This window comes from Carassius carassius, chromosome 35 (genome assembly GCF_963082965.1).
Source record: "Carassius carassius chromosome 35, fCarCar2.1, whole genome shotgun sequence".
Taxonomy (NCBI): domain Eukaryota; kingdom Metazoa; phylum Chordata; class Actinopteri; order Cypriniformes; family Cyprinidae; genus Carassius; species Carassius carassius.
The window spans coordinates 27,345,307-27,365,773 of record NC_081789.1 but is presented as its reverse complement, the minus strand read 5'-3'; the positions used below and the strand labels follow the sequence as shown (position 1 = coordinate 27,365,773).

General features: G+C 32.5%; 3 protein-coding genes across 3 annotated transcripts; 1 reads left to right on the top strand and 2 right to left on the bottom strand.

Moving 5' to 3' along the window:
* The first annotated feature begins 337 nt into the window (after positions 1 to 337).
* LOC132115790 (gamma-crystallin N-B) lies at positions 338 to 4,410 on the top strand. Its single transcript, XM_059524190.1, has 4 exons — positions 338 to 468; positions 1,311 to 1,559; positions 2,954 to 3,099; positions 4,200 to 4,410. The coding sequence occupies exons 1-4, from the start codon at positions 448 to 450 to the stop codon at positions 4,333 to 4,335; spliced, it is 552 nt and encodes a 183-aa protein (XP_059380173.1). The 5' UTR covers positions 338 to 447; the 3' UTR covers positions 4,336 to 4,410.
* Positions 4,411 to 5,121: 711 nt separating this feature from the next.
* nub1 (negative regulator of ubiquitin-like proteins 1) lies at positions 5,122 to 15,975 on the bottom strand. The gene is made up of 15 exons (XM_059525286.1): positions 15,918 to 15,975; positions 15,574 to 15,694; positions 15,184 to 15,351; positions 15,029 to 15,093; positions 14,380 to 14,444; positions 14,135 to 14,302; positions 12,873 to 12,961; positions 12,575 to 12,681; positions 11,335 to 11,521; positions 11,128 to 11,235; positions 7,702 to 7,854; positions 7,477 to 7,623; positions 7,194 to 7,250; positions 6,520 to 6,700; positions 5,122 to 5,557 (listed from the first exon to the last, which is right to left on the bottom strand). The coding sequence occupies exons 2-15, from the start codon at positions 15,673 to 15,675 to the stop codon at positions 5,397 to 5,399; spliced, it is 1,758 nt and encodes a 585-aa protein (XP_059381269.1). The 5' UTR covers positions 15,676 to 15,694; positions 15,918 to 15,975; the 3' UTR covers positions 5,122 to 5,396.
* Positions 15,976 to 18,130: 2,155 nt separating this feature from the next.
* Positions 18,131 to 20,214, bottom strand: LOC132115789 (uncharacterized protein C9orf152-like). Its single transcript, XM_059524189.1, has 2 exons — positions 19,972 to 20,214; positions 18,131 to 18,652 (listed from the first exon to the last, which is right to left on the bottom strand). The coding sequence occupies exons 1-2, from the start codon at positions 20,141 to 20,143 to the stop codon at positions 18,261 to 18,263; spliced, it is 564 nt and encodes a 187-aa protein (XP_059380172.1). The 5' UTR covers positions 20,144 to 20,214; the 3' UTR covers positions 18,131 to 18,260.
* Between the last annotated feature and the right edge of the window lie 253 nt (positions 20,215 to 20,467).

Sequence of the window (20,467 nt, the reverse complement as noted above, 5' to 3'; positions counted from 1 at the left end):
TCATTAATATTTTAACACTAAGATTTTTTTGATGCCAAAAAAATTCTATTTATATATATTTCTCATGCTCAATTTAATTAACACATAATGTTTACTTTAATATAATGAGATTTTGGTGATCAGATGTCAGATTTGACTCGTGTTTTGAATGGGTTCAGATGATGAAGTGTAAAACATGAATAATGGTCAGGATCATCGTTTCTCAAGCCCTGGTGTATGAAAGCAGAAGAATGATCTGATGTGCTCTACACAAAGTCGAGCGAAGCAGAATCTTTTGCGCTCAAAGCCCAGCATCAGCAGACGAGGAAAGCTTGGCGTCAGCAGAAGCTAAAGCTCTTCTTTGTGCTGCGGCTCTCGCGAGATCCTGGGGCCCGTATATATTGAGCCGTCCAGCTTTCCTCTCACACTTCGGTGCGTGTGGGTGAGTTTGGACACAATCCAGGGGAGATGTCGCAGTATTCTGGAAAGGTAAGAGTGTTTTAGAGAGTTTAGGACAGCTTCATCAAACCCTGACCCTCGACCTTTCAGACACGAACACAAACAGAATTATTTTACTGTCACTGTGCTTCATTATATTATTTGTTAATATTTTGAATTAGATTTTATTTTTATATATATACATATATTTTTTGGTTTGTTTTGATTTTAACTGTAGTTTTTTGTTGTTGTTTTTTTGCCATTTTTATTTTTGTTTTGCTTTTATTTCTGTGTAGTTTTTACTTATTAGTTTTAGTTTATTTCCTTTTTATTATTTATTTTTGCATTTAGTGTTAGTTTATTGTAATGCTTAAATTATAAAACATTTTTTTTTTTTACATTTTATTATGTTTTTATGTTATTTAAATTACAGGTTAATAGCTCTGGTTTGGAGAGATACTGTCATTGTTTTTACTTTACATTTACAGTTTGATAGTATTTTTAATTCAACTTGAGTTAAAGTTTAATTTTAGTTAGCTTTACTAATTTTCTAAAACTAAATAATTTTGTAATTTTTATTAGTTTTATATATATATATATATATATATTCATTATTTTTATGTTTGTATTTTATTAGTTTTTATTTTTTTATTTTTAATTCTGAAATATTTTTAAATTAGTTTTAAAATATATTTCTTTTCAGTTAATGTTTATTTAATTTTAAGTAATGTTTTAATGATTTTAGTTTAAGTGAACAGTAATAACCTTGGCTTGGAGAGTTTCTCTCATGTCTGCCGGTCATCTTCAGAGTGTATTTTCTGATTTAGTTTATTGGGAAGATTTCTGAGTCTTAGTTTGACTGAGAGTCTGAGCTCTTCTTGTCTGCTCCTCAGGTCGTGTTTTACGAGGGCCGCTGCTTCACCGGCCGCCGGCTCGAGGTCTTCGGAGACTGTGATAACTTCCAGGACCGAGGCTTCATGAACCGAGTGAACTCCATCCGTGTGGAGAGCGGCGCCTGGATCTGCTTCGATCATCCCGACTTCAAGGGTCAGCAGTACGTCCTGGAGCGCGGAGAGTACCCCGAGTTTCAGCGCTGGAACTCACACAACGATCACATGGGCTCCTGCAGACCCGTCCGCATGGTGAGAGACGACACACACACACACACACACACGTGTTATAGAATCACTGTTCTGAGATCAGATCACACAGATCCGGTGATGTAAGTTTCTCAACATTTTTGATCACTTTAGTGACAGTCCAAATATGTCTCTTAAATGTGACTATAAATATGTAATATACATTTTTTCATTACAGTTTAAAGTGCAGCATTCCTTGGCATAAGAAACAAAGGGGAAAAAGGATTCTGTGAAGGGCATTATTGTTATTCACAGACACTAATTAATGTCTCAAATGACTGGGAAAACAAGGCAGGAATCACACTGAATTATATTTTGAAGTACAAAAACCAAATTATATTTTCTTGTAGAACATATTTCAATTCAATTGTTTTATTTGCAAAAAAAAAAAAATAATAATAAAAAAAATAAATTGGTGCATTAACACTTAATTAAAATTATTTTAATTTAAAAAAATGTAGACTTTTTTTTTTATACATTATGCATTTTCTTGCATTATACAATGTTAAACGCCGTCACTTGATGACCTTGTTACATTTTAATACCATGGAAAATAATTTTCAGGAATATTTGCGCGTCACTTAAGCACTATTGAAGGTTTTGCAAAAAATATACATATATTTTTAGAATTTTCGTTTTCATTTCATTTTGATTTTTAGTTTTATTTCTTTTATTTTTTTTAAAGAATTTTCATTTTAATCTTAGTTAAGAATTTAGTCATTTAGTTGTGTTTTTGTCATTTTAGTAGTTTATTGTAAGAATTTGTATTATTTTATTTATTTATTTATTTTTGTTATTTTAATAGGTTAAATTAAACTAGTTTATAAAACATGGGAAACTAGTTGTTTTCATTGTTTTATTTTATTGCAGTTATTTTTATATTTTTATTTTAGGTAACTTTTTTTTTTTTTTGATGTATTATCTGATTTGTTATATAATTCAATATGCTCTATTGTTGCCTATACATTTCATTTTAGAAATACTAAAAGAATTTGTCAGCCTCAGAGAATGCAAAACATCATGACAATTATTTTTTTAATATTTCTAAACTGATACAATATGATGATACATATTTAAACGATGTCTCTCATTTCTGTCTGGATAGTTTTGATCAGTCCTGGGCAAACATTAACCAAAGCTGCCCGGCAACAGCACTCTTCACGATGATGTCACAGAATCACCTTTTTGTGTCTAATTGGTTCCATAAAGAACCTTTAACATCTGAAGAACCTTTCACTTTCACCAAAGCTTCTTTGTGGCGAAAGCAGGTTCTTCAGATACTAAAAAGCGAAGAAGGAGACGGTTCTCTGTGGATGCTTCTTCTGTGCATCGCTCCTTTATTTTGAAGAGTGCCCTGTGTAGCACACTATCAAGGGTCTGGATGTGTTTTCCTGCAGCACGGCGAGCACTACCGCATGCAGCTGTTCGAGGGGTGTAACTACACGGGGCAGTGCATGGATCTGTGTGACGACTGTCCCTTCCTCCAGAGCCGAGGCTTCAACACCAGCTGCATCAACTCTGTGCGAGTGTTCGGAGACGGAGCGTGAGTTCCCTCTCGTCTAGACTCATTCTCTTATTAATGATCAGAACACACAGCTTCGACCACTTTAGTGAGCGATGCGCTTTAAAACAGGAGTTTAAAGTAGAGCATCTCTTCTGTTAGTTATTTTAATGTTATTTAGTTACTATTATAATGTTTATTAATATTTTTTTTTTTAATTTAGCTTAGTTTTTATTTAATTTAAATTTCAATACGATTTTATTAGGACTTAATATTTTTTATATTTTTATTAAAACATTTTTATATTTTTTTTTATTTCACATTTAGTTTTTGAAGTTACATTTTTTCATCTAATATTTATTCTTTACTATATTACTTTATTTAAATTACCAACATTTGTCTTTAGTTTTAGTTTGTTATTTTGGCATTGTTACTGTCATCTCTATTTAGCTGTTGTATTATTTTATATTTTATTATTATTTTAGAACTTACATTTTTATTTCAGTTTGTTGCCAAGGCAATTTTTCAAATTATTGTTTAAATTTTTTTAAGTTTGTTTTTCATCTAATATTAATATTTTATTTCAGCGATATTTCTATTTTTATTTTGCTTTATTTTCCATTTTTAGTGCTTTATTTTTTAGAAGTTTAAGTTTGCATTAATACATATTTTATCATTTTCTTTAGTTTTTTGTTTCAGCTTTTTCAATTATCAACTCTTTTGTATTGCTTTTTCCCATTTTTATTAGTATCTTTTTAGTCTTTGTTATATTCGTATTAAGTCTTAAGTCTCGGGTATATTTGTAGCAATAGCCAAAAATACATTGTATGGTTCAAAATTTTAAATCTTTATGTCAAAAATCATTCGGATATTAAGTAAAGATCATGTTCCATGAAGATATTTAATAAACTTCCTACCGTAAATATAATAAAACTTAATGTTTGATTAGTAATATGCATTGCTAAGGACTTCATCTGAACAACTTTAAAGATGATTTTCTCAATATTTAGATTGTTTTGCTCCCTCAGATCTCAGACAAATATTGAACCATACATCAATGTGAAGATGATTATTCAGCGTTTCTCAGAAGTGCCTCTTCTCTCTGTTGTGTGAGTCTGATCTGGTCTCTGTCTGATCTTCAGCTGGGTGATGTATGAAGAGCCCAACTTCCGCGGCCGCATGTACATCGTGGAGCGAGGTAATTACTGCAGTCATAACGAGTGGCAGGCGCAGAATCCCAACATCCAGTCCATCCGCAGGATCGTCAACTACTTCTAAACCCTCCATCATCCGTTTCTCTCTCAACATGTAAAATAAACTCAGAACCACAATCAAGATGGTATTTTATCACAAGAGTGTCTGTGTCTGCTCTCAGTAAATACTTTTATTCATCAGGGACGCATTAAATTGATCGGTAAAGACATTTCTGATGTTAGGAAAGATTTCTATTTCAAATAAACACTGTTCTTCTGAACTTTCTGTTCATCTGTGAATCCTGAAAAATAAAATGCATCAGTTTCCACAGAAATATTGTGCAGCACAACTGTGTTCAACACTGATAATAATCAGAAATGTTTCTTGAGCAGTAAATCATCATATTATTGTGATTTCTGAAGATCATGTGACACTGAAGACTGGAGGAATGATGCTGAAAATACAGCGGAGCATCACAGAAATACATTACACTTTAACACAGATTCACACAGAAAACAGCTGTTTTACATTAGAATAATATTTCACTATTTGTGCTGTATTTTTGATTAAATAAATGCAACCTTGGTGAGCAGATTAGATTAATTTCTTCAGAAATATAAAAATTCAATTTTGCATCTCTCTTTAATCTTCACTTGTTTATTTTTAATTGACAAATATCAAATAAAATAATAAAACCTATATATATATATATATATATATATATACAGAGAGAGAGATTTGAAAACTTCACTGAAAAAAAATTGAGTAGATTTAGACAATTCTCACACTACTTTTTAATTTCACAATTAAATGCTAAGAAACACATTTTGTTGACAACTTTTTTTGTAGTGAGAATAAAAACATGCAGACTTTCGAAATTCACGAGTGAATCTTTATTGCATGTTGATCAAACATCTGAAGGTGAACATTATAAACCAGAACAAAAGAATCAGAATCAAACTTAAAGAAATAAAACCGAACGGATCTTTAAATTAGTGTAGAATCACCATCAAACCAAACAAACACGTTCGCTTCAGCGAATCTGGAAATGAAGAGAAATCAATGGTTCTTTGACATACGATCAATCTTCTAATTATTAGGGATACTATTATTCTGCTTTGATGGAGTGCAATTCTCTCCGGGTTTCATCCGGAGGACGAGCTCTGCTTCTCCAGACGGGATCTGATCTCCTCCATCAGCTCCTTCTCCTCGTCCAGAGTCAGATCCAGATAATCCTCCTCGTGTCTGGGGATGTCCTCCAGAACCTCGTTCACCAGATCCTCGTCCAGACGACTGCGAGCTGAAGCTGTATACACACACACACACACACACACACACACACTCACATAACATCTGCAACTCTCACTCATAAACATTTCATTACATGAAACTAAAATTAGATAATACAAATAATAAATGACTTAAATAAATGCATAAAATTACTTTTAATAAATATTAATTATTGATAAATAATACATATACAATAACACCCACACACATTAACTGTATATTATACACATAATAAAGAATATACATTTTTTAAAGTTTGAATTTATTGTCATTACTATTTTTTTATAGCTTTATATTTTACATCTTTATTAATTTAACATTATTAATCATGCATTATTGTTTGGGGGTAGTTATGTATACACATATGAATACATTTTTATTTAATTCGATTTAAAATCGCTTTATTTGCATGACTGTAAATGATACAATATTGCCAAAGCTTAGTATACATGTACAAAAAGATAATATAATAACGATAATAATAATTAAATGAACATCACAGTCATAGAATGCAATATCATCTTAGAGATATTAAACTGTAACGTGTGAACATTTGATACTACAGTCTGATAAATAGAAGCATTATTAATATGTATTTAAAAAAAATCCAATTTAGCTTTTTTCTGCTTTTTTAAAGAATAATTTTCAATTCAAGTTTATTTGTATAAAGCTTTTTACGACACAAATCATTGCAAAGCAACTTTACATAAAATTTCTTAAATATGCATATATATATATATATATATATACACACACACACATTTACATTTTTATTTGTTTAAAATAATTATTTAATAATTTCATATATATATATATATATATATATATATATATATATATATATTTTTTTTTTATAATCTATTATGTTTTTTTATGTTTTAAACTATTTTTTCTAATGTAAAATGGTTTTTAAAACCCAGAACAGCTGATTTTTCAGTAAGTTGCTCATCTGTGTGTCTGTTGTGATTGAGGCCTCACCGGTGGAGTCGGAGGAGGTGCTGGGCTCCTCTGAGGAGGAGGATGGAGGTGATGGAGACAGCAGGTCCGGAGGAACCACGCCCTGGTTATCCAGCAGCATCTGTGTGGCCTGAGCCAGATCATCTCCCATGATCCTCAGCGCCGAGTTGGCCATGTCCTCCTGAAAGCCCAGCGCCAGCAGCTGCTCAAACACACACCTCATCAGCATCAAAATCATCAGCATCATCAGCGTCAGCATCAAAATCATCAGCATCAAAATCATCAGCATCAAAATCATCAGCATCATCAGCGTCAGCATCAGCATCAAAATCATCAGCATCAAATTCATCAGCATCAGCATCAAAATCATCAGCATCATCAGCGTCAGCATCAGCATCAAAATCATCAGCATCAAAATTATCAGCATCATCAGCGTCAGCATCAGCATCAAAATCATCAGCATCAAATTCATCAGCATCAGCATCAAAATCATCAGCATCAAAATCATCAGCATCATCAGCGTCAGCATCAGCATCAAAATCATCAGCATCATATTCATCAGCATCAAATTCATCAACATTAGCATCAGAATCATCAGCATCAGCATCAAAATCATCAGCAGTATTATCAGCGCCAGCATCAGCATCAGCATCATCACACATTGTGTTCATGAATAAATACACACAGGAACACACCTGATCCAGGTTAGTCTGATCGTGTGAACCGTGAGCTTCAGCTTTGTCCAGCAGAACCTGCACAACAACATCACAAACATCATCATGTCTCAACAGATGAGTCATAATCTAGAAGAATCAGATGAGCCATATCTAGAAGTTTTTTTTTCTATTTGTTGCTCTTCTATTACGTCTGTTTGTTCTGTTTACTCAGTAAATGTATGTGTGTGTTTGAATGCATTTTATTTTATATGAATCCTAGGTGTTTTTCTAGACACTTATCATAGTTTTATTTATTTTTTACCCCGTAGGCCTTGTCCAGGTCTCCTCTGGTCTGATGGAGGGCTCTGGCAGCCTCTCTCTTACTGAAGCCCAGCTCCACCAGTGTGTTGATGTCCAGCAGACGGCGTCTCCTCTTTTCCTGCTCGCGCTCCTTCAGCTCCTTCTTCTCCTGATGAGAGATCCGCTCATGTTTAACTCATGTGAGGAAAGGCTGTGCTGTTTTATGAATATGTTTGTGCTGCAGCACCTTCTTCCTCTGCGAGATGAGCCGCTCCGCCTCATTCACGTCTCCTCGACAGGCTCTCAGACCCAAACGAGCCTCCTGCTCCGAGAAACCCAGAGTCATCAGCTGAAGCATCTTATCAGGGTCCAGACACAGCTGACCGAGCAGCTCCTCCACCTGACCAACACACAGACGAGTCAGATTCTACAAGAATCAGAAGAGTCATAATCCACAAGAATCAGACGAGTCATATCTAGAAAAATCAGAAGAGTCAGTTTCTACAAGAATCAAACGAGTCATATATACTAGAACAATCAGACGAGTCATAATCTATAAGAATCAGGAGAGTCATATCTAGAAGAATCAGACGAGTCATATCTAGAAGAATCAGACGAGTCATATCTAGAAGAATCAGACTAGTCATATCTAGAAGAATCAAATGAGTCAGATTCTACAAGAATCAGACGAGTCATATTCTACAAGAATCAGACGAGTCATATCTAGAAGAATCAGACGAGTCATATTCTACAAGAATCAGACGAGTCATATCTAGAAGAATCAGAAGAGTCAGTTTCTACAAGAATCAAACGAGTCATATATACTAGAACAATCAGACGAGTCATAATCTACAAGAATCAGGAGAGTCATATTTAGAAGAATCAGACGAGTCATATCTACAAGAATCAGGAGAGTCATATTTAGAAGAATCAGAAGAGTCGGTTTCTACAAGAATCAAACGAGTCATATCTAGAACAATCAGACGAGTCAATCTACAAGAATCAGAAGAGTCATATCTAGAAGAATCAGACGAGTCATATCTAGAAGAATCAGAAGAGTCAGTTTCTACAAGAATCAAATGAGTCATATCTAGAACAATCAGACGAGTCATATCTAGAAGAATCAGACGAGTCAGATTCTACAAGATTCAGACGAGTCATATTCTACAAGAATCAGACGAGTCATATCTAGAAGAATCAGAAGAGTCAGTTTCTACAAGAATCAAACGAGTCATATATACTAGAACAATCAGACGAGTCATAATCTACAAGAATCAGGAGAGTCATATTTAGAAGAATCAGACGAGTCATATCTACAAGAATCAGGAGAGTCATATTTAGAAGAATCAGAAGAGTCGGTTTCTACAAGAATCAAACGAGTCATATCTAGAACAATCAGACGAGTCAATCTACAAGAATCAGAAGAGTCATATCTAGAAGAATCAGACGAGTCATATCTAGAAGAATCAGAAGAGTCAGTTTCTACAAGAATCAAATGAGTCATATCTAGAAGAATCAGACGAGTCATATCTAGAAGAATCAGACGAGTCAGATTCTACAAGATTCAGACGAGTCAGATTCTACAAGTATCAAATGAGTCATAATCTAGAAGAATCAGATGAATCATATCTAGAAGAATCAAACGAGTCATATCTAAAAGAAATAGATAATCAAACGAGTCAAACTTTAGAAGAATCAAACGAGTCATATCAAGAAGAATCAGACGAGTCATATCTAGAAGAATTAGACGAGTCATATCTAGAAGAATCAAATGAGTCAGATTCTACAAGAATCAGACGAGTCATATTCTACAAGAATCAGACGAGTCATATCTAGAAGAATCAGACGAGTCATATTCTACAAGAATCAGACGAGTCATCTCTAGAAGAATCAGAAGAGTCAGTTTCTACAAGAATCAAACGAGTCATATATACTAGAACAATCAGACGAGTCATAATCTACAAGAATCAGGAGAGTCATATTTAGAAGAATCAGACGAGTCATATCTACAAGAATCAGGAGAGTCATATTTAGAAGAATCAGAAGAGTCGGTTTCTACAAGAATCAAACGAGTCATATCTAGAACAATCAGACGAGTCATAATCTACAAGAATCAGACGAGTCATATCTAGAAGAATCAGACGAGTCATATCTAGAAGAATCAGATCAGTCATATCTAGAAGAATCAGAAGAGTCAGTTTCTACAAGAATCAAATGAGTCATATCTAGAACAATCAGACGAGTCATAATCTACAAGAATCAGAAGAGACATATCTAGAAGAATCAGACGAGTCATATCTAGAAGAATCAGACGAGTCAGATTCTACAAGATTCAGACGAGTCAGATTCTACAAGAATCAAATGAGTCATAATCTAGAAGAATCAGATGAATCATATCTAGAAGAATCAAACGAGTCATATCTAGAAGAATCAAACGAGTCATATCTAGAAGAATCAAACGAGTCAGATTATACAATAATCAAACGACTCATATCTAAAAGAAATAGATGATCAAACGAGTCAAACTTTAGAAGAATCAAACGAGTCATATCAAGAAGAATCAGACGAGTCATATCTAGAAGAATCAGACGAGTCATATCTAGAAGAATTAGACGAGTCATATCTAAAAGAATCAATTGAGTCATACTCTAGAACAGTGGTTCCCAGTCCTGGTCCTGGAGAACCCCCAGAACTGCACGTTTTTGGTGTTTCTCTTATCTGGCTCACACATTTGAGGTTTTGGAGTCTTCACTAATGAGCATTTGAATCGGGAGACATAATAAATGTGCAGTGTTGGGGGTTCTCCAGGACCAGGATTGGGAACCACTGCTCTAGAAGAATCAAACGATTAATATCTAGAAGAATCATGCTGCAATACTAAAAAAAAAAAAAAAATACCTTTTTACCTTTTTAAAAATACCTTAATTTTCTTTATGAAACACAATATTTTTCATTTTATATAATTTTTTATTTATTGGATTTTCAAATATATTTATTTATTTATTTATTGGTTCGATTGTTCAATGTATTTATTTAGTTATTTTATTGTGAAAATAGCTCATTTTACGAAAAATATTAAATGTATTTCTTTTTTTATCTACTTTTCATTTATTTGACTACATTTTTATTTATTTATTTTTATATTATATCTATTGTTTATTTATTGGATTTCTAAATGTATTTATTTATTTTGTAGTTTAATTCTACACCTTTATTATTTCTGTATGAACAATTCAATATATTCAATGTTCATGAAAATAAGGTTTCAATGCATAAGTAAATAAATGCTTCCTATAAAAGCCTTTAAAAAAACATATTTTTTAGTTTTGTAAATTTTTTATTTACTAAAATTTGTTATTTGTTCATTTTTTATTAATACTGTTTATTTTTATGATTATTATTATTTTTGCATTAATATGAACGTACACGTGATGGGGGTTTGATTTCATGAACAAATGTGTTGGGCAAAAGATTCAAAGATTCACTCCGAATTCTCACTGGTTTCCATCTACTGCTCTATCACGGAGTCTTTTTGCTGAACAGAATCAAAGATTCAGATCACAGGGATGAAGCTCAATCTGCAGAACTAGCACCTGGTGCTCTTAGAAGTTTGGAAATCCAAGTAAATAAACACAGTAATTGAGCCAGAATAATTACAAATGTACGCATTTACGTTTCTGAGCTTGTTTAACGCTTGGTTCTTGTTGCCATCATGGTAGGCCAGCAGACTCTGGAGCAGATAGAGCCTCAGAAAGAGAACGTCCTCTCCTCCGGTGTGACCCTGAGAGCCAGAAACACATGACACGCTCTGTAAACACATGTGTGTGTGTGTGTGTGTGTGTGAAGCTCAGCGTTCAGATGCTGGAGGTGTTGCTCAGACCTTGATCTGCTGCAGACGGCTCTGATGCGCTCCGTAGCATCTCTGGAAGCAGTCCTCGGCTCGTTCCAGACGCTGTCTGGCATCGTACAGACACTCGAGCTGCTGCAGAGCCTGATAACACCAAACCACATCCAGCTGCAGAACAGCGTAGTTATCCACCGTCCTCAGCAGCGCAGAGTTACACTTACTGCACAACACACACATAACACACATTAGGATTACACACATTAACACACAGGCAGCACAGCACTGGATGAACACTCCTCAAGTCTTAAACCAATCAATTCAATCATGGTCTATTAGAATCAAATGAGTCGTATTCTATTAGAATCAAATGAGTCGTATTCTATTAGAATCAAATGAGTCGTTTTCTATTAGAATCAAATGAGTCGTATTCTATTAGAATCAAATGAATCGTATTCTATTAGAATCAAATGAATCGAATTCTATTAGAATCACTCGTATTCTATAAGAATTAAATGCATCATATTATATTAGAATCAAACGAGTCATATTCTAGTCGTATTCTGTAAGAATCAAGGGCTTTGATTTATATAAGACTTAAATTAGTTTTATTCTTTAAGAATCAATTTCACTATCAATTTTGAGTTATATTCTACAAAAATCAAACAAGTCATATTCTGGGAATCAAACGAGTCATATTCTCTAAGATTTAGACGAGTCATATTCTACAAGAATCAAATGATTCATATTCTATAAGAATAACTGATTCTATAAGAATCAAATGCATTTTAATCTATAAGAATCAAAAGGCTATAATATTTTAATGAGTCATATTCTATAAGAATCAAACAAGTCGTATTTTACTAGAATCAAATGTATCATATTCATTAAGAATCAAACAAGTCGTATTCTAATAGAATCAAATGAATCATATTCATTAAGAATCAAACAAGTCGTATTCTATTAGAATCAAATGAATCATATTCATTAAGAATCAAACAAGTCGTATTCTATTAGAATCAAATGAATCATATTCATTAAGAATCAAACAAGTCGTATTCTAATAGAATCAAGGGCTTTGATTTATATAAGATTTAAATTTGATTTATTCCAAAAGTATCAATTTTATTATCAATTTTGAGTTATATTCTACAAAAAGTCATATTCTAGGAATCAAACGAGTCATATTCTATAAGATTTCAACGAGTCATATTCTATAAGAATCAAATGATTCATATTCATAAGAATCAAATGAGTCGTATTAAATGAGTGGTACTTGAACTGTTCGTCGGCCTCCAGCAGGTGAGTCAGAGCGGCGCTGTGGTTCCTCTTCTTCATCAGAGCTCGACCTTTCTCATGGAAACCCATCGCCTGGATCAGAGCCTGATCAATACAAGACATCAGACTTCAATGCAAGCAACACTAACTAATAATCTTCTGCTAAAGCAATGCCATTAGAGAAAACAAATCACACCAATTCATAAGGAGATACTGTATGCACACTAAGGAATTCTCATCTCTGAGAGACTCAGAAGATGACACATTTACAGTAACATGAAGACGATGGGATTCACCTTCCTCTCGCTGTCAGGGATCTGCAGCGGATTTCCTTTCTGATCGGCGATCTCTAAATACGGGGTGGAGGCTGGATCTTCACTCCCGTCTGAATAAGATATAACACTTATATGTGACTTCAGACAGGTTTGTCAAAAATACAGAAAAAAATGACAAGGACAACGATAAAAATGAAATAAAGTGTGAAGCTAGGTTTGGTACTCATACTACTCTTCATTAAAGTTACAAAAGTGATTCAGTGGAGAGCTGAGAGATTGATTCTCTCTTTTCTTTTGTTGTTACCATTAATGACAAAGACGACAGCAGGTATATTATCAGGCTGCTGTCACTTTAAGATCTAATGCACAAATCCAGCTGATATTTTTATGAGAATACTGGCCATTTTGATATAATTTTAGTTGTATTTGATCATTCAAGAGCATGATAGGCGGCTTTCTCTCTCTCTCTCTCTCTGTGTGAGTTAGTTAAAAATATAAAATAAATAAATAAAAAAAGTTAATGTTCAGAAGAAAAAGTTTTAAAAATACCTTAATATTTTTTATGAAAAAAAAAATCATTTTAGATATTTTTTTATTGGATTTTAAAACATTTATTTATTTATTGGATTGAATTTTAAATGCATTTATTTCGTTATTTTATTTTTAAAATAGCAAATTTTATGAAAAAAAATAAAATTTTTATTTTAAAGCTATTTTTGATTTATTGGAATTTTTAAATGTATTTATTTAAGTTGTATTTTATTGTCTATAATTAAAACATTTTTGTTTTTGCACCTTTATGATTTCTGTACAAACAATTAAATATATGCAACGTTCATGAACATAAAGTTGCATTGCATAAAGAAATATAATAAAATTGAAAATATTCTATTTATTTACTGAAATGTAATATTTGAAATTTTAATTCAGTTTTTTATTTTATACTGAATCTTTTTTATTATTAATTAGATTTTTCTTATATTAGCTTGAAAAGCAATAGCATGATAAGTGCATGCATTAGTTGTTTTCGCGTCTTATTTTACTTAATTATTTTCAACATCAAGCACATTCTGCACTTTATTTTTTAATTCATGCATGTTTCTTTATCAGACTAACTTTAAATGGTGCATTGCTTTTTTCTGATTATTTTTCAGTTAAATGACGAATTGTACAGGATTGCAAATAAAAAAGTTACTTTTTATTTATTTATATCTTGCATTGAGCTCTACGATCACAGAATCATGAGAAATGGAGGGTCCGTAACAGGTCTACTGAAGGTTCACCTCTCTCGGACAGGAGCTGGAAACCCTTCTGTGTTCTCTGAAATCCTTCATCCTGCTGGCGCTTCTTCTCCTCTTCCTCTCGCATCTCGTTCTTCTCCTGCTCCGAGGACACAACCAGCACCATGATCTTACTGTTGTTTTTCACATTCTGTTCATCAAGCCTTTTCCCTTAAAGAGACACGGATCACGTCACAACGTGCAGCAATTAATGAATAAAGGTGCAAATATTAACATCAGTCGTTTACCTGGAGACAGTGTTTTTCCCATTAAAATCAGATTAAAGTGTTTGAGTCCATACTCCTCGCTGATCCTTTAAAGCAGAATGAGTTTACAATCAAACACAAAGGACTGAAAAATCATTTAAATGAGTTGAGAAATGTATAGGAGACAATTTCAGCAACAAAAAAAAAAAGCCATTATCTCACAGTTTGGACTTTTTTTAGTTTCTGCCACTCAAAAAAAACAAAAAAAAGATTTTTGCATTTAAAACTCACAATTCTGTTTCATCTTGTTTCTGTCATGGAATAAAAATTTAAAAAGGTAATTGCAACTTTTTGTGTCAAAATTAGGGTTGCAAAGGGGTGGAAAATTTCCGTAAACATTCCTAAAAATCCTTGGAATATTTTAAAAAGTTCTGGAAAAAGTTTCCAAAATCTCTGGAATGTTTTGCGTAATTGCAAGTTTATATCAGATAAAAGGTCAGAATTGCAAGAAAAAGTCAAAACTGTGCACTTTAAACTCAGACAAAAAGTCAGAATTGCACTTAAAGTGTCAAAAATGTGACATATAAACTGTACATTCAGAATTGCTAGAAGAAAAATAAATCTGAACTGTGAGATAAAAAGTTCAAAAATACGATAAAAGATAAAAACTGTTTTTGTTTTTTTTACTTACTGTTTCTTCAGCTCTTTTGTGGTGATGTCCAGTTTGGCTTTTAAATGACCTTTCCTTTTCTTATTCTTAAAAAAAAAACACAGAATAATCAACAAAACCCAGGTTAAATGACTGAGTCCTCTGTGTAAAGTGAATGCACGTGAATGCATCAGTACCTCTCCTTCTCTTTTGGGCAGGTGCAGCTCCAGCGAGGCCACCGCGGTCTCTTTAAACTGTTTGTTCCCTTCATCTTTCCTGCTGGCGTCTGCTCGGATGCTCTCCAGAGTCGAGATCACCTCCTCCAGTGTGAACTCAGTGACTGACACGTACTTCTGAGCCAGTTCCTGAACACATGGAGAAAACACGTTAACATCCAGTGCTGGGAAGTACATAGTTAACTAAATAACAAAAATACAAAAGAAGTTACAATTTATTTTAAGGTACTGAATAATGCACTTACTATATGGTTAGGGTTTGGCTTGTATGATTACTTGCATGTAATTAAGTAACATAATTTATTATAATTGTAACATGTAACAAAGGCACCATGTAGGTGCTACACTCACGATGATCTTCTGCTGGTCAGAGATGAAGGGCTCGGTCCACAGCTGGACTTTATCCTGCCTCAGCAGAGCGATCAGCACTGACTGCATGTGCTTCTCCTCCATCTCTAGACCTCCACAGACCCGAAGAAGAAGAAGCGAAAGCGAAACCCGAACACTCTTGAGTGGAAATCCCCTGAAAATCCGCCGTAGATCATTAAAAACAACGCTTCAGATAACAGCTCAACGCATTTAGACTCTTTATTAGATTTATTTCTACATGTGTGTGTATGTGTGTGTGTGTGCTGTTAATGTGAGACTCCTGCGCTGTGTTTAAATAAATTGTTAAAAGTGAAGTACGTCTTACCGACTCTGCGCTGCGAACACGTGATGTTGTTTTTGTTTTCTTCCTGATTCTTGAGGTCACTTCCGGTTGCACACGTCTTGTGATTTAATTTAATTTTTTATGTTTTTGTGCCTTTAGCACCTCCTACTGGACTGGGGATGAGATGTTTGATGTATTATTCAGTTTATTATATGTCTGTATTCTATATGTATAAAATAGAACTTGTTTAAAAATATAAAAAGTTATATTTTTTATAATTAATTAAATTGTGTTTATTTAAAAAGCTACTCACAAAGTTAGTAGAAGTGCTTGTTCCCCAGATTTCACAAAACTAACTTGACTAATTAGGTATATACCCAAGTAAAAAAATTATTAGATGGATTAGATTTTTGTGGTATTGATTATTTTTATGATGTTTGCTCCAAAAACAACTATTTTTGTCTATTTATTAGGTTTATTAGAAAGAATTAGAAAGAAAATTATATTTTGTTCTAGATTAATAATTTTGAAGCATGTATTATTCCAAAGAAAATTTTATTTTATTTTATTTTATTTTTGATCTGGTCCACAGCACATATATATATATATATATATATATATATATATATATATATATATATATATATATATATATATATATATATATAACAGAGAGATCACTGTTACCTAAATCACACAGATTTCAAAAAAATATCACTCATAAATTGCTAATAAATATAACAAATTATAAAGAAATGGCAAGTAACACATTGAATTAAACAAAAAAAGTTGACGTTGAAAGACTGAAATGGTATTTTCTTATAAAACAATAATAATTCTTTTATTTACAACTACAGTCTTTTTGCAAAGTGTACATCCAATATTGATCCGACAATTAGTGCAAACTATGCAAAAGAAACAATTGGTTATATGATGCAAACACTGTCTATTGATTCATTAATTATGTTTTTTCCTGTAATGTCAAGTTTGATGTGTTTTAAAGCAATGCATATCAATATATAACAATACACACATGTTTTCAAGTAAATGCATGAGCTTTTGTTTACAGTCTGCATGAATATCAATCAACACCATCAATAATCAAACACACTTATCTGTTGATTTAGTTTTCAGCTCATTTTGGTCACTACAGAACACTACTGGTGTTAATTAAAACAAGGAATGTTCGACTAAAGGTTCTTAAAACATTCTTAAAGTAACATTTACAGAACAATCTTATAACCTTATTAATATTTGATATACAGTCAGACATTCTGCACTTATTTGTGTTTGATAAACATTCTCATAATGTTCAGAAAACTTTCTTAAGGTATTATTTAGGGAACGTTCTTATAATATTATTAATATTTAATACACATTCTCATAATGTTGAGAGAAAATGTTCTTAGAAATGACATTTTCAGAACGTGAACGTGTCAAAAATATGAATCAAATTAATTATTTTTTAAGGTAAGTGGTTGAAGTCAGTTATTTTAGCTGCATTTAAATAAACACATTTAGCTGACTAACTTTCAACACATTATTTTTTATTAGATGTAGCTAAAATAAATTGTTTGCAACTATTTACCTTAAAAAAAATTATAATTTTTTTCAGTGTAATAAATGTTTTTTTGTAGCCTTTACACAAAATTCTATTCATGACAAGAATTTTTTTATTTATCACTTTTATTTATTTATTTATCATTTATTCAATTAACATTATATTTTGGGTAAAAATAAAGTTATTAGAATGTTGTAAGAAACGTTTTTGTTAACTGAATAATTTCATAACCACAAAAAGAAAACTGGAAGAATTTAAACGTTTGAGAAACATTTTAAAACAATGTTTCCGAGATGTTTTTATAACCTACCTTTACTTGTATATTGTATATTAGTTTTTCTAATGTTATGAAAACGTTACTTTTTAATTTTCCCCAAGTGTTCTGAAACAACTATTAACATTTAAAAAAACATTAAAATAAACATTCAGTTGATTTTATCTTTCAGGTAAAAATAAAGTTAGTAGAATGTTGTAAGAAATGGTTTTTGTTAACTGAATAGTTTCATAACCACAACAGGAAAAATGTAAATGTTTGAGAAACATTTCAAAACAATGTTCACATAATGTTTTTATAACCTATGGATATTGCATGATTTTTTTTTTAATATATGTTCTAAGAATGTTTTTCTAATGTTAGGAAAACGTTACTTTCGAACGTTCTGAAACAACTAGTAACATGTAATGTCCAACTACTGCGTTTGATGAATAATATGTTTGTGCTTCTGTTTGGAGAACTTTATTTAACAGCAGATGACTTTGAAGAAACATTCTGGAGGAAGGTTTGTTTAGGATTGTGTTTCCTGGTTGTTCGCTCATATTTCCTCATTAGAGCGAGGCGTAGAGGCCCAGTCTCCTGGCCGTCTCTGATCTGCTCAGGCTTTTCCTCTGAGGGAAGGGGTAATATCTGGAGCCTGTGGGTGTGGAGCGATAACTCAGAACCGTTGGAGCTGAGAACTTCCTGGAGCTCTTCTGCTGGTGTTCCCCAGGGTTCGAGTCCTCAGAGAGATGCTCTGACTCGGAGCTGGAGCTGGAGGCTTCTGTAGACGCTGCACTGTGATTATTTCTGTGCTCGGTTTCTTCAGTCGTGTGTTTAATGCGGTGCAGCTCCAGATGTGAGCGCCACACACCGCTGTCTGACTCAGACAGAGTTTCTGCTGCTTTTGTTAAAGGAACCACGTCCACTAGATTCATGCCACTTATCTCTTCATTGTTTTGTGCTGTAGTAGATGAAGACAAGCTCATTAAACACAACATCAGATGATTAAATACAAACCTAAATCATGACATGCATTTGTAAATGTTCCCTGACGTATTTAAGGCATGAAAGGCAGACTGGGGCTAGTTGTCACAGAGATCTCAGTTATGAATAATAATAATGTTCAATAAATAACAATAAAGCACACTGAGAGTTAGAACAAGAGTCAGTTACTGTATATAACGAACTCAAGCTGAACTCTGGATTAGATATCAGATATTAATGTAATTAGATTACATTAATATCAAGGTGGGCAAGTTGTCACATGTTGCCTTTGATGTTGTCTTTGTTATATTTCATGTATCTTGTAAAAAAAAATTATAAATAAATAAATTTTCCCCAGGATAATAATAGGGGAAATGCTCACTATTTTTATTTGTAGCATTGTTATTTTAGTCTAAAAGAGAGACTATTATAGTTTTTATTAATATTTTGAATTAGTTTTTATTTTCTATTTGTGTTTTAATTTTTTCGTAAATATATATATATCTAATTAATAATATTTTATTTTAATTTAGTCAAAATTTGTTTTAATTCAAAGTAACAAAAATATTTATGGTTTTAGATTTAGGTTTCATGACTTTTATTTTATTTTTTTATTTAGGTAAATAACCCTGAGTTTTAAGATTTTAACAATTGCTATATACATAAATTGACTTTAATAATAATAATAAAAAAAAAACTCTTAAAAATTAACAAATATTCAGTGCATAAAATGTGTGACAATACTTTAATATATATATATATATATATATATTTTTTATGTATTTAACAATAAGTGCAACTGATTTAAACACAATAAATATTAACTACAAAACATGGAACTCACAATATGATTATTAGTTTATGCAATTATTCATAACCTTCAATTTTTTTAAACATATCTAACCCAAGCTAACAAAAATACATTTTGCTAATGATATTAAAAAAAAAATATTTTTTTTCTGAATGTTCAAAAACATAAATAAATAAATAATAATAATAAAAAAAATTGTCATTTTGCAAACATTACAAGGGAACATTACTTTTGAATGTTCTCTGGACTTATGCCTTAAAAAATGTTGCCGTTCAAAAATGTTTCAGAAAAACATTGCACGAATGATGCATAAACAATATTTTTGAGAAGGTTATACAATAACACATGACTTTGAGCAAACAATAGTGAAGCAATGCTAGTTCATAACCTTGAGAGAACCTTGTGAGAATGTTTCCTGTTCGCTGGCTTCTTAAATGAATTCTAGAGTCTGAAGTTCACTTATGAACCCAAACATGATCTCTCACCGTTCTTGAAGCAGATGACCTGAGTTTGTCGTCTCTGTTTCTCTCTGATGGAGCTGTATTGCTCTTCTAAGAGCTCGATGTCCATCCTGACTGCGCTCTGATCCTCCTCTTCTGTCTCGATCTCTCTCCACACGTCTGCACACGTCAGATACGAGCCACAGCACGGACACATCCTGAGAACTTCCAGAGAAATCTGCTTTTATTGCAGGATAATCATAAATGCAGCTTGATTTGTCCATCTGAAGGCTCTCGTCTCATGTGTGCTTTGTGGGCATTGCCAACAAGAGTTGCATCAAAATGCAAACAAAAGAGGGCAAACCAAGGTTATTCTGCAGTTTGAAAAGACAAAGGCAAGAAGGAATAATCATGCAGTATGCATAAATTAATATTAATATGTTGAGCAAAAGTCTAGCTGAACTAACTAGAAATAAATAATAAAATATACAGACATTAGAAAACATAAAATAAGGCAGTTAAACTCATTAATCATGTAATT

Bases quoted from the DNA above. Each gene is read 5' to 3' on its own strand.
- LOC132115790 (XM_059524190.1), top strand. From the start codon at position 448: ATGTCGCAGTATTCTGGAAAG. The intron at 1,560-2,953 runs GTGAGAGACGAC...GTTTTCCTGCAG, and splicing joins CCTGCAGACCCGTCCGCATG to CACGGCGAGCACTACCGCAT. The intron at 3,100-4,199 runs GTGAGTTCCCTC...TCTGATCTTCAG, and splicing joins CGAGTGTTCGGAGACGGAGC to CTGGGTGATGTATGAAGAGC.
- nub1 (XM_059525286.1), bottom strand. From the start codon at position 15,675: ATGGAGGAGAAGCACATGCAGTCAGTGCTGATCGCTCTGCTGAGGCAG. The intron at 14,445-15,028 runs GTAAGTAAAAAA...TCTGCTTTAAAG, and splicing joins ACAAAAGAGCTGAAGAAACA to GATCAGCGAGGAGTATGGAC. The intron at 11,522-12,574 runs GTACCACTCATT...TGTGTTGTGCAG, and splicing joins GAGGCCGACGAACAGTTCAA to TAAGTGTAACTCTGCGCTGC.
- LOC132115789 (XM_059524189.1), bottom strand. From the start codon at position 20,143: ATGTGTCCGTGCTGTGGCTCGTATCTGACGTGTGCAGACGTGTGGAGA. The intron at 18,653-19,971 runs GTGAGAGATCAT...CATCTACTACAG, and splicing joins GGTCATCTGCTTCAAGAACG to CACAAAACAATGAAGAGATA.